The sequence below is a fragment of the Peromyscus leucopus genome, chromosome 9, assembly GCF_004664715.2.
Source record: "Peromyscus leucopus breed LL Stock chromosome 9, UCI_PerLeu_2.1, whole genome shotgun sequence".
In the NCBI taxonomy this organism is placed as follows: Eukaryota; Metazoa; Chordata; class Mammalia; order Rodentia; family Cricetidae; genus Peromyscus; species Peromyscus leucopus.
In genome coordinates, this window is record NC_051070.1 from 90,057,897 (window position 1) to 90,071,918 (window position 14,022).

The 14,022-nt window shown below is 47.6% G+C and overlaps 1 protein-coding gene across 12 annotated transcripts in view; it reads right to left on the minus strand.

Annotated features, from left to right (window-relative positions):
• Positions 1 to 13,530, minus strand: part of LOC114700784 (calcium-dependent secretion activator 1) — a 178,584-nt gene extending 165,054 nt beyond the window's left edge. For all 12 annotated transcript variants that reach the window (XM_028880565.2, XM_028880570.2, XM_028880569.2 and 9 more), the window contains exon 1: positions 13,353 to 13,530. In XM_028880565.2, the coding sequence (XP_028736398.1) occupies positions 13,353 to 13,513 (161 nt within the window). In that variant the 5' untranslated portion in view covers positions 13,514 to 13,530. The remainder of the gene's footprint in view (positions 1 to 13,352) is intronic.
• Between the last annotated feature and the right edge of the window lie 492 nt (positions 13,531 to 14,022).

Here is a 14,022-nt window from a genome sequence, read left to right on the forward strand (position 1 = left end):
ATGGGACCTTGGTCAAGAAACAGGGGCTGGAAGCTTCAGAATCAAGGGAGGGGACATTGGGTGATGTTTAAATGTGTTAAGTTTCACCTTGCAGAAATTAACTGGATGACTTCTAAATCTATGCTTCTGCGGGAAACAGACAGGGTCTTTGCCTTGCAGCAGAAGGAAAGCACCCTCGTACAGGTTTTCCTGCTGACACATCTTAAGGGTTCTTTTCTAGACCTTCAGACCAGAATCCCTGAGGTAATTCTAGACCACTCTGTTTCCATCTCCCCATTCTCTAGGCAGCAGGTACCACTGGGTTTTTAGCTCCTTGAATGTTCCCCTCTCTCCCTCCTTCTCTGCCCAGCTCCCCTCACATTTTCCAGGCCCTGCTAACATCACTCAGCCTATGGCCGCCTGGAGAGAAAGCTAAGTGGCATCAGGCATGTGGGTAATTCCCACTCAGTTCTTGAGAACAGTGCAGACCTCACCACGTAGGTAAATCCTGTTGCTCCCTTCCTTACAGAAATGCTATCGGTGCCCTCAACACACCTAGGTCACATGAGGGGAAGCCCCTGACTCTAGCCTCTCACCTTTCACTTTCATGGCTCATCAAACATTGACCTAGTTTATGAGTCACTGGAATTTTTCTTTCAATTGTCTGACATCATGACTCAAATCATTTTGAAAGGAAACATTATAGCATTGGCTTGATATATTCATTATACAGAACATACTAAAATACACAACAATCCATTTCTGTGTGGAACACTGACATGCTCTTATATATTATTAATTTTATGAATACACTCAGGGCAGGCTTAGTCAGAGGGCAAAGACTGTCTTGGACCAGATGGAACCCCGTCTGTTCTCTCTGCTCTTGACCTCTGCTCCAGACATTACACAGAAGCCACAGGCTTCCGAATCAGGCTGCAAGTTTCTCAGAATAAACAGAGTAGCAGGGCTTTAAGAGGGGATTTGGGCAAGGGTCCTATTCCAGATGTGCACACCAGCTGTAGGTGGAGAAAGCACAGAGGAGGCAGGGTGTCAGCCGGACACTGGAAGCTTGGCAACCTTGCGCTATGGCTGATGTCAGCTCAGTCCCCATTGCTGCTGTAGATGACTCAGGTGACCCGGTCAGCACGTTGACTACATGCTGAAATCGTGTATCAATATATTTCAGCCAGTGCTCAGCTGAGAGGGGGACAGGCAGACACTGGCATTTAGTCTTCTGGTCTTTTTCTGTCAATCATTCAGAAAGGTGGGGCAACGGGCTTCGATTTTGATGCTTTGCTGCTGGGAGGATTCTGTGAGATAAAACTGGTCAAATATAAACAAGTCTTGACACTTGCTAGGATGTAGCTCAGTTGTAGAGGGCTTGCCTAGCATGTGCATGGTCTTGGATTTCATCCCCAGTACCACAGTAGATATTGATATTTAGATAGATAGATAAATAGATAGATAGATCGATAGATAGACAGACAAATATTTAAATAAATGGATGGATAGATAGATAGATGATAGATAGGTAGATAGATAGATAGATAGGGTTTGACTGTGACATGTTCCCCATAGGCTCATATGTCTTTTTTTTTTTTTGGTTTTTTTTTCGAGACAGGGTTTCTCTGTGTAGCTTTGCGCCTTTCCTGGAGCTCACTTAGTAGCCCAGGCTGGCCTCGAACTCACAGAGATCCGCCTGGCTCTGCCTCCCGAGTGCTGGGATTAAAGGCGTGCGCCACCAACGCCCGGCAAGGCTCATATGTCTTAATGCTAGGTTCCCAGATAATGGTTTGGCAAGGCTGTGGAATGTTCAAGAATTGGAGTCTCTCTGGAGGAACTGGATTGCTGGGCATAGGCCTCAGTGCATTATAGCCTGGCCTCATGTCTTGCTCATTCCCTGCTTCCTGAGTGCAGACGCCATGTGAGCAGCCTCCCTGCCTGCTGCCCTGCTTCCCCTGCAGGATAGCCTGCATCTCTCCGGAACGGTGAGCCCAAGGACACTTTCCTCTCTTACGTTGCTTTTGTTATTTTACCCCAGCTTTGGAAAAGAAACTAGGGCAATAAATAAATAAACAAATAAATGAATAAATAAATAAGTAGACAGACAGCAAATGTTATCCTTGTAATAAAGCACCTCTGTGTCCAAAAAATGATAATTAATACTCCTGAACTTAGGAGCATCTTTGGACTGATAGATATAAGATACACAATGGTCAAGGAGTAGGTCTGGGCCTGTCACGCTCCTCTTTTCTGGGACTGTGTCTGGCAGGCTCAAACCCTCCTCCCCTTGGAATGGCTCTGCCTGTGCACCCCTCTTAGCAATGCACTCAGCTACCACACATAACAAGCAAGCTGCAGTTTTCATAGAGAACTTAAGGAATCCACTGGAATCTATAACAGGATTTGCTTCCAATGGTCAGTTTTGCCTTCCTTCAGGCACTTGGCACAGATTTATTATAACCTGGAGAGGAGGCAAGACCCTGACTAAGGAATTGTGCCTCGTGGAATGTGGAGCAGTTCTGCACAGAATGTGCAGCCATGAGAGAAGTGCACACGAAGTCGGTAGTGATCATTAGCCACAGCGCTGTATTATTACCCCTGTTTACGCTGCTTTTGCAAGGCTCCTCACAGCCACTGAGTGTCATGACCTGGATTTAAACTCAGAGCTACCTCACTATAGAACAACTTTTCCCTGTGCTCTTCTAGGGTGTGCCTCCCCATCTAGGGTTAATGAAGAGTCAGGGTATCAGAGGGGTGGGGGGTGGGGGTCCACGGTGAAGACAGCAGAGAGGGAGGAGTGAGGAACGCTGGGGTGCCCTGCAGGGTATGGCCGCACAAGCGATAGTTGTGCGCAATGCACTTCAAACAGTGCAAATGCAAATTTAAATGCTCGATGTTGGAGGGCATAGGTAAGTTTGTCCTGATTTCAATTACACAGTGTGGGCCTGGGGAGGAGGCTCAGTCAGTTAGGTGCCTGCCACGTAAGGACTCGAGTTTGTTCCCCAGAACCATACACAAAAGCAGGGTTTGCTGGCATGTGCTTGTAATCACAGCACTAGGAGGAAGAGACAGGCAGATCCTTGTGGCTTACTGGCCAGCCAGCCTAACATAATGGCTAAGTTCCAGGCCAATCAATGACAGACATTGTCTTAAGAATAAAGCAAGGTAAACAGCTCCAGAGGAATGACACTTGAGTTTGACCTCTGGCCTCTGCACACATGTGCACCAACATCCTCCTTCACCCACAAATTACACAGTGTATACATGCACTAGAGAATTACTTGGTACCCTATAGCTGTGCATACATTTTTGATTTTACATATTAGTTCACTACATTTACGTTTAAGAAGTGAAAAACAAACCCCATGAGTTGTGTTTCTAACTGGAGAGGGGTTTCTGTTTAGAGGCATCTGAGTGAAAGCTGGTGGGGTCAGGGGAAATTCGCAATTCTCCTTTGGAAAGTACCAGTTGGTTTGTGTGAGGATGGGGCTCTCCCTTCGAGGCTTTCCTTGGAAGGATTGCCAACGTGACACATGCCAGAAGGTGTCAAAACCGAGAAGCACTGAGGGCCGCGAGGCACCCTGTCTGTCTGGTGAGCCCCACGTTGTTCCCACCCTGGACAGAATGCACAGTACCTGGGGCAGATGGAGGCTATGAGACTACAGACACACAGGTGGCTCCCCACTTCAAGCCCCACTCCAAACACACTCATCAAATGCTGCAGCATTCCTGTTCCAGTGCTTTCTTCAGGTAGTCTGGAAGCCTGGGCTGACCATCAGATATGCCAGGGTGTAGTGGGCAGAGGCGTGGCACAATGCTTAACAGACAGAGCTATGTTTCTAGCACATATTAAAATGACAGCGCTGCAAGAGCCAAGGCTGTGCACATACACACACACACACACACACACACGCACGCACGCACGCACGCACGCACGCACGCACGCACATGCACACATGCACACACACATACACACACACGCACACGCACACGCACACGCACACGCACACACACACACACACACACACACACACGCACACACCAGTTACAGGTGTTTCTTATATCTCAGACTGAAGGGGACACCTAAGAGGTTATTCTGGCGCTCACACTAACTCTCCTTGAGTTAGTTTCCTGAGTTGTGACATGGGGATGACATAATGTCCGTTTCCTGTGCTATGAGACTGCGGAGACATGCATGCTATGAGCAGGTGTTCCTGTTCTTCTGCTCATCACTGCTAACAATGGCAAGAGTAACAGTGAACAGGCTTGGTTCACTTTCTATTTAGCTTCTGAGGTATGTGCAGGGAAGTCAATAGTGAGGCCACACATCTGGTTTTGGAGCTCTGTTGGTATTTTGTATCATGATTTTCTTGTGACATTTTATGAAACCTACATGAGTGGACCACTGATGTCCCTGACGTTTGTTGAGGGCATCTGAGTGAGAGGTGAGGCCTGAGTGAGCGGACTAAAAAAAAAAGAGGGTGGTGAATTCGGGCTGTGCTCACTGCAGGAACACCCTCAGCAGGAGAGCCATTGACACTCCCCTGGCCTCAGGTCTCCCCCTACAACAGGGGAGGGCAGCCATGTGGTGACGCCTGCAACGTGTGTGTGTGTGTGTGTGTGTGTGTGTGTGTGTGTGTGTGCGCGCGTGCGTGCGCGCGTGTGTGCATGTGCAGTCTTGGCTCTTGCAGCACTGGAATTTTAATATGTGCTAGGAACATAGCTCTGTTTAAGGAGCATTCATACTGTTCACCAAACTCCCACGTGGCACAGCTCATTAGTGGTTGGTGGTGAAAATGTTTTATTATGTATCTTCTTCCAGGTCGCCTGGACATGAGCACCAAGTGCAGAGGAATGACATTTCCCAGAATCCCCTGCCTCCAGGTTATTCACATGGGATGAGTGGTTGAGACACTGACCAAATGTGACATTCTGAGGGACCCAGGGCCAAGACATGTTGGTGTTGCTCTGGTCTAGATGGAGAATGGCCAGAAGGAGGTGTTGTTGCCCTTGTGTTCCTCAGTGTGTGTGTCCTCAGTGTGTGTGTCCTCAGTGTGCGTGTCCTCAGTGTGTGTGTCTTCAGTGTGCGTGTCCTCAGTGTGTGTGTGTCTTCAGTGTGTGTGTCCTCAGTGTGTGTGTCCTGAGTGTGTGTGTCCTGAGTGTGTGTGTCCTGAGTGTGTGTGTCCTGAGTGTGTGTGTCCCTCAGTGTGTGTGTCCTCAGTGTGTGTGTCCTGAGTGTGTGTGTCCTGAGTGTGTGTGTCCTGAGTGTGTGTGTCCTGAGTGTGTGTGTCCTGAGTATGTGTGTCCTGAGTGTGTGTGTCCTGAGTGTGTGTGTCCCTCGGTGTGTGTGTCCTGAGTGTGTGTGTCCTGAGTGTGTGTGTCCTGAGTATGTGTGTCCTGAGTGTGTGTGTCCTGAGTGTGTGTGTCCTGAGTGTGTGTGTCCTCAGTGTGTGTGTCCTCAGTGTCTGGTATATCAAGAGGCTATAAAGCAGGACATTTTTCTTGTCAGGTATTTTAAACTATTTTATGATTTTTTTTTAAAAAAAGTCATTTAAACATATTTTTAATTGACAAATAAAATCATATATGTTTATGATACACACATATATGAATACAATGGTTAAATTGAACTAATTAGCTTATTACTTTACATGCTCTTGACTTTTTTAATGATGAGAATACTCAAAGTCCACTCTCTTGGGGATTTTTCAGGTATAGTGACTATGTGATTTTAACCATGGTTGCCATCTTGTACAGCAAATCTCTTGAACTCATTTCTTTCTGTTAGGGGCAGTTTCTTCTTAGAAGAGACCAGGGCACAGCAGGAGGCCGCACACCAAGCCCAGCACTTCCCTGCAAACTGAAGGAGGACAGGAAGCTTGAAAGGCCACAGCTGCAGCAGCCCTTACAAGTGTTCCAGTGGGTAGAAATACCGGCTGGGAAAGGCCAGAGAATGGATGAAAGGGCAGGAGCAGGTGGATCTTTGTGAGTCAAGGCCAGACTAGTCTACACAATGGGCTCCAGGTCAGCCAGGACTACATAGTGACATCCTGTATCAAAAACAAAATAAAATAAAATACCTCCCCTCAAAAAAGTAGGCAACAGGGATGGCCACTAACCCCACCACCGCCATCCCCTACCACCACCCCACCATCCCTACCACCACCCCACCATCCCTACCACCACCCCACCACCCACCATCCCTACCACCACCCACCATCCCCTACCACCCCCCACCATCCCCTACCACCACCCCACCATCCTACCACCACCCACTCTTACCACCACCATTACTATCACCAATTCTTTTGTGGAACTAGCTGCCATGTTTCAAAACTAGTTCTAGATAACGCTCTACAGGCCGTAACTCCTTTAATCCTTACAACAGTTCCAGGAGGTCAGGTGGTTGTTTGCACTGACAGGGGCGGAGGAAGCACAGAGAGGATGAGCGTCTACAGGGGATGGTGGGTGGTGGGATGGTGGTAGAGGATGGTGGGGTGGTGATAGGGGATGGTGGGGTGGTGGGGTGGTGGGGGATGGTGGGGTGGTGGTAGGGATGGTGGGGTGGTGGTAGGGATGGTGGGGTGGTGGTAGGGATGGTGGGGTGGTGGGGTGGTGGGGTGGTGGTAGGGATGGTGGGGTGGTTGTTGGTAGGGGATGGTGGGGTGGTGGTAGGGATGGTGGGGTGGTGGGGTGGTGGTAGGGATGGTGGGATGGTGGTAGGGGATGGTGGGGTGGTGGGGTGGTGGTAGGGATGGTGGGGTGGTGGGGTGGTGGGGATGGTGGGGTGGTGGTAGGGATGGTGGGGTGGTGGTAGGGGTGGTGGGGTGGTGGTAGGGATGGTGGGGTGGTGGTAGGGATGGTGGGGTGGTGGGGTGGTGGGGATGGTGGGTGGTGGTAGGGTGGTGGGGTGGTGGTAGGGATGGTGGGGTGGTGGTAGGGATGGTGGGGTGGTAGGGTGGTGGTAGGGATGGTGAAAGTGTGTTGTCCTTTTTTAAACTGTTGCTGCCTTTTAAGCCACAGAGTCAGTGGCTGCAACTCCAGGGCTACCAGAGTGGTTAGGCCTCACAAACCCAGCCTGAGGGAATTCTGTTCCTCCAGGCTACACAGGGAACTTAACTCTATCTCTCTTCTTCTAAAGAACTCAAGATTCAAAGGGTAAGGTGGAATTCTGCTCCTCAGAGAGGCTGAAGCAAGTAGGTCACCTCCTCTCCTTGCTGTGTCCTCCAAAAGGCCCTCCTGCTTCTCCTCGCCCCTCCTTAAAGACCCTTCTCCACCCGGCTCCTCCCTACCACTTCCTGTCAGCTAGTTGCTGACTCAGCCTCCTGACCACAGGTGAATTTTATTTAATAATATCTTCGCATCATTAGACAAATGTTCCACAGCATAAACAAAAGGAACGCACCTTAAAATAATATTCTACAACAAAAATGTGTAATAAAGAAGGTGGAATAGAACCCTAGATAAATTCAGTTCTTCTGAAAAGAGAAAGAAAAAAACTGAAGAAGCGAATACATGAAGACCAGATGTGACAAAGAGATGAAAACCAGCAAGATGACTATAGCTCAGCTGTCAAGACCTTTGCTATGCAAGCCTGATGACCAGAGTACCCCGGGGTGGGGGTGGGGGTGGGGCAGGTGATTTACCAAATCCCAAAGGTAGTCCCTGACCTCCATGCGCACGCTGTGGCACACATACGTGTCCTCTCTTCTCTTCATTTCCATCTTATATACTCACAGTTTTTAACTGACAAATGGCAGAATGATAAATTTAAACTTTGCCCTATCAGTTATCATACTAAGTGTAAGTAGGCAAATATCTCAATCAAAAGGCAAAGAGACTCAGGTTAGAATTAAGAGCCTTACCTAAATCTGTACTGCAAAGGGGAAAAACAGGTAATTTATGCTACTTACTTACTTAATGTTTTAGAGACAGAGTTTCATTTTGTAGCCCAGGCTAGCTTAGGGATTTCTATTTTCCTGCCTCAGGCTCTTGAGAGCTATGATTACAGGTTTGTGCCACCACATCCAACAGGAAATGACCTTCAAAGACAAAACTAAGTTAAAAATAGAATGCTACAAAAGGATGCACCTTACTAATAGCCATTTTCTTTACAATGCCATGGTGCCCACATTACTGTCATATAAAGTAAATCTTAAGGCAAAAATACTGGCACAGAGATACAGAAGATTGTTCTAAACTGATAAGTGGGCTAATTCACCAAGAGGATAAACAAATTTAAAATTTCCTACATCTACTCAAAAAGATTTGACACACACTGAACAAAACTGAACAGAAATGCAAGGAAAATATAGCCAAGGCTATAGCCAGAGATTTTGATATAACTACATCACTAACAGGAAATCAGCAATGGGGGCTGGGAATGGCCTTAGTTAGACTAGTGTTTATCTGGTGAGTACAAAGCCCTAGGCCCCATTGTCCTCCCCCCGCCCAGCAACAGTAGGTGTGGTAGGTGTGGTAGTGCATACCTGTAATCCAGCGATGGAGCAGAAGGATCAGACACAAGATCATCTTTGGCTACAAAATGAGTTCCAGACCAACCTGAGCTACATAAGAACCTGTCTCAAACACACACACACACACACACACACACACACACACACACACACACACGCACACACACACGCACACGCACACGCACACACACACAAAGAGAGAGACAGAGACAGAGACAGAGAGAGACAGAGAGAGGCAGAAAGAGATAGAGACAGAGCAGAAGTAGACAGAAAGAAGAGACAGTCAGAGACTGAGAGACAGAGAGACTGTGACAGAAAGACAGGGAGAAAGAGAGACAGAGAGAGAGACAGAGAGACACACACAGAGACAGAGACAGAATACCCGAGCAGTATTAGACACCCCAACCTAATTGACAGAAATTGTGAATATGGGAGCAGAGCAAAGAACATGGAGTCCTCTTAGCCTTTCCGCTGCCCAGCCTGGCAGTGTGGTGCACAGCTTGGGCCAACAGGAATGCAGGCCCTTTGGGGACCTGTGGGTAGCTAAGGGCTGTGATGGATTTGAAGAACTGGAGGTCTATACTATGGCCCAGTCAAGACAATGGAAGAGGAAAGGAGCTATATTGTGAGGGCTTTAACCCCCACACCCCCGTGCTAAAACAGAGAGACAGAGAAGGTATGAATTATTGCTGGTGGCCACAGTGGCTCCTTGGATAAATCCTGAGCTGGGCCATGCAGAGTTAGCCAAGGTTCCTGAACTGAGAAAGAAACCTCAGTGCTTACTTGGACTCACAAGGGTTTTCATTATAATGAGCCTCAATTTATCTATCTGTAAAGTAGGATCCAAATAATATATGAGGCTATTATAAAATATATGTCCTGGGCTAGGTACTGTGACTGAAGAGGAGAAGTGGCCTTATGGAAAGGAACTGACATTCTAGGAGGAAAGACAGAACATCGAGGAACAAGGAGATGCATGTACTCTATCATGTGGAGAGTTGTTTTATAATGAAGGCAAGGGGAGAGGGAAGAGGAAGAAAGAGGGCCCTCATGACACTCCAGAGAACAAAGGAAGACATTCTCACATGGCTCGGAGACATTCCCAGGAAGCTAGGTGGACAGGAGGGGCCCTAAGAGGCAGAGGAGACAGCAAGCACAGAGGCCCTGGGGTAGCCTGTGCTTCTCCAGGACCCAAGGAGGCCAGTGTGGCTGCAGCAGTGCTCAGGGGCAGATAGGTACTGCCTTGTTGCTATGGCAACAGCCCAGACCTTTGCTCTGAGTGAGATGGAGGTTCACTGGATCTTTTCTAGCACTTAAGTGACAGGACCATGTTTAAAAAGAAAATTTCAGAGTATGGAATAGACTACCGGGAAGTAAAGAATGAGCGAGAGGTAACTGGACAAGTGGAGGGAGAAGGAAAGGAAGCTTGGAGTGCAGGAAGAGGGAGAGGAGTGGCATGAGGAGCTGGAGTCAGGATCCAGCTTGAACACGGAGCAGAAGGGATTTGATGATGGACAGTGTCCATGGTAAGAAGTGTGAGAAACGTCCAGCATGACCTCAAGGCTGTCAGCCTCAACACCTGGCTGAAGGGAGGGACCATGTTAAGATGGGATGATGGTGCTTTCTGCTCTCTGTAGGGCTGTTTCAGAGATAAAATGTGGAGAGAGATGTGAATGGACCCCTTTCCTTGAACTCCCCCTGTGGAGGGGAGATGAGAAGCAGAAAGCCACCTGGAGTACTTAATTCTCAAATCCTCCTATATGCTAATGTTCAAGCTGAAAGAAACTGCTGATTTAAGTCCCTGGCCTTAGAAAACTCTGTAGAGTTCTCGTGGGAACCACAGCACACCATCCAGGGGCATCCCCAGGATTTCAGACTTTCTGTTTGCATGCTTGAGCAGCTAGACCGTGAGTCTCAGCTGTGTTCTTTCAGGATGCTCCCTATTAAGATGTGGTTTTACTGCTTTTATCCACCTTCCCCATACCATAGGGCTCAATCTCCCTACTGCTTGTGTTTAAGTGGAAAAAAGGTCCAGAAACATTGTGCATGTTCATGTGTGTCTGTGTGCACATGCATGAGGTTCATGGCCTCTGGAGTCCAGATATCTGCCTTGGATGTCATTTCAAAGGTGTTGTCATCCTATTTTTTTGTGATGAGTTCTCTTCCTTGGCCTGAAGCTCACCAAGGAAGCTGCGAGTTCCAGAGGCCCTGCTGTGTTTACCCCCCAGTGCAGAGATTATCAGTGTGTGTCACCACGGCCTGTGTATGTGGACCCTCACAATGAACTCTGGTCCTTGCACTTTCATGGCAAGTACTTTATAAAACAGGACATCTCCCAACTCCCTCCAGAAATGCTTTTCCTTTCCTAACTATTCCCTATGTGGCTAAGGTTGTTTGTCCCATTTGGGGCCACACTGGGTCTGACTTGCTGTCATGTTCACACTTTGAAGCTGTTCCAGACTCTCCGGGCATAATTGTTGACAGGAGTCATTTTTGAATGGTGGTCCAGTGATACATTCATTTGGGAACTTGGCAGACATAAGTTCAATATCTCCTCCATCATTCATTCTGTGAAGGTGGCCTACAATATGCCAGCACACTCACCAGTGAGTCCACAGAAAGGCTCCTGAATCTAAATCATGGACTTCTTCCTCCATGGAGCAAATGGGGAGAATATGGGAAACTGGGATTGTCCAATGCAGAGAATAATACTGTGTGGGGTGTCTGCTTGGGGGTGATAGAAGAGGGTTTGGAGAGGGGTTCAAAGAAACCCAGCCTGTGGAATGGGGCTCTAGCTCCTCTAAAGACTTCTCAAAAGTCACGTGAGGATGGTGCTTCTGCATGCATGCTCTCTCTGGTCGGCTCCCTTGCCTGTTTCTCTCTCCCTCCATCCTGCTCACTCATACTCTGGTTCCTATAACAGATATTTACTGTTTATGAGTCAGTGTTGTGCTAAAGATGGATGACATTTCCTCAAATACTACAGGAACCTGCCAATACTCAACTCTTATCTTGAAACCAAGTCTACGGAGCTTGGAGCTAGAAGGGATATTGGGGAAAATGTTGTTCATAATTTTGAAAAACGTACCAGGAGTGTGATAAGGAGAAAGAAAAGCTGGCCTCAGGAGCATGGTTCTGTGTATGCATGTAGCATGCATGTTTGTGATGGTATGTGAATGTATGGGTGTGTGCATGTGTGTGTATGTGTGTATGTACGTACGTGCGTGTATGTGTGTGTACACATGTGTGTATGTGTGTGTGCATATGTGTGTGTACATGTGTGTGTGTGTGTGTGTGTGTGTGTACACATGTGTGTTTGTATTGATGCAAGAGGCATCTTCCTCAGTCCCTTCCCACCTTATTTTCTGAGACAGTTTTTCACATTGAAAGTGGTGCCTACCCAGTTGACCAGGTTGCTGACTGACCAGTCAGCTCCAGGGGTCCTCTGCCTCTGCCTGCCCAGTGTTGGGATTGCAGCTGGAGTCCAAACTCAGGAGCTCTTGCTTTCATAACAAGCACTTTATTGATAGGGCTATTTCCTCAACACTTTTTTTTTGGACAGGGTCTTAGCACACAGCCCAGGTTGACTTTGAACTTGTGCCATGTTTATTTGACAAGATGTTCACTGAAATGAGGAACAGCTGATTGGTCTCACAAGTGATGGCTGAGTAAGGAGTAAGTGTGCAAGTAGCTGGTATGTTTCCTCACAGGCTTCTCACACTTTAATCCCACCTCTGGCTTTGGGCATAGCCTGGTATCAACAATATGCAGTGTAACTTCTACAAGCCTAAGGTAGGCGTGGCATTCTGGACGTGGCATCCACCTTGTAAGCAGCCTTTGAAAGGCATCACAGGTGGGCACTGACCACATGACATGAGCTCTGCTAGTCCACGAGGATGTCCACTTCCTGTCCTGGTTGTTATTTTGGACTTCTTGCAGGCTTCTCTTCCTGGCCTGTGTTGCTGGCTATCACTTGGTAACAGGTTTCCCACCTCCATAGACTTCCAGGCCATGTACGCAAGGCTGAGTTTTCAAGGGAACTTGGGAGAGCTTTCTAGTCACTATATGGCCATGGAGAGTGACGGCCAGTTGACACATGGTACCTGCACAGCGTTTGACAAAGAGCCCAGTCTCTTCTGCTGTCTAGACCTCTCCTCTCCACAATTACATGGCCCTGTTCCTCTGCAAAGGCTCATATTTTACAAGATAATTTAGCAGGCTGTGGCTGCCCAGAAACCAGACATAATCAACCTTTTTTTTTTTTTAATCATTGCTTTGTTCTGTAAAGCGAAACCACATTTCCCTATTCTTCTTCCTCTGCCTGAAGTCACTCAACTGGCCATTCCTGCAAACCTTCACAGAATGAAGGCTACAGATTTTCAATTTTGAGGAGCTATTACTTCAGTCAACCTGACATCGCTTTTGAGCTGATTTAGGCACTTGCTTATCCACCAAGGTGAGAGGAAGGGCCTCCTGAAGGTCTCTGGAAGGAACACATACTCCATTGAACCCCCACAAGCGCAAACCTCATCATGCTTTGGCTCGGTTTGAATTGTACTGGGAGTCCTCTTAGAGGGAGCCTGGAGTTATTCTCCTGATGTGTAAGTGAAGATGCAGTGGGGGTAGCTGAAGAAGCCTATGGGGACTGTTAGCACCACATTCCTTAATGGCTGCATTAACAGCTGATTGCCGGCGCTTCCCAGCTCCCTCCACACAGTTCTCTGGAGTCCCTTTGGGTTTTGCTTAATTCATTTCTGCACTTCTGGGCCTCCAAAACTGAGCCCTGTATTTTGCAGGTAAGTGATCTCTCACTGAGCTGCATCCCCCTCCCATTCTATTTTTGTCTCTAGAAGTGAATGGACACATGTCTCCAATCGGCAAAGAAACGCTTACCCAGAGTGCTTCATGTTCTGAGGCTTATCCATTCGGACTGCGAGTTTGATCTTGAGGTCTTGATCAGGGCAGTTTTTGGAGACTGTCATTTTGTGCCACTCAGATTGTTTGGGGCTGTTTGGGGTGGGGTGGAGGATAACCTGGAAGGAGAAAGCACACATTTTTTTTTTTTTTTTTTTTTTTTTTTTTTTTTTGTCAGAAAACAGAAGCAACACATAGTCATGGCTTTTAGGATTTGACACACTGATGTGAAGACATGTGACCACTGCCCAGGCCCCACGGAGGAGACTCCTCTATTAACTGTGGCTGGCTCGGGCCAGTCACAGCTATGAATAAAATGTTCTCTCGATTCCTTCTTTCTCTCACTGGCTAAGTTTCTGGGAGCAAGGAGGGTGACTTTGTGAAGCTCCTTTGGTTTTTCTAAGATTCAGAAGTAGGAGGGTAACCTGAGAGAGAGAACACTGCCCATCTTCCATCAACCATGGCAGCTGCTCAAGAAGAAATGTACATTCATAATAGACATCTCTGGGGCTTTTCTTTTCCATTTTTCTAGAACTTTCACCATTATAAGAAGAGAGACATTTCAAAGCCTGTGGGGGGAAGACAGAAGGGCAGGAGATTGGGATGGGTAAGACCTGTGTAGGGTCCCACATGGGTCATAGTTGGTGGC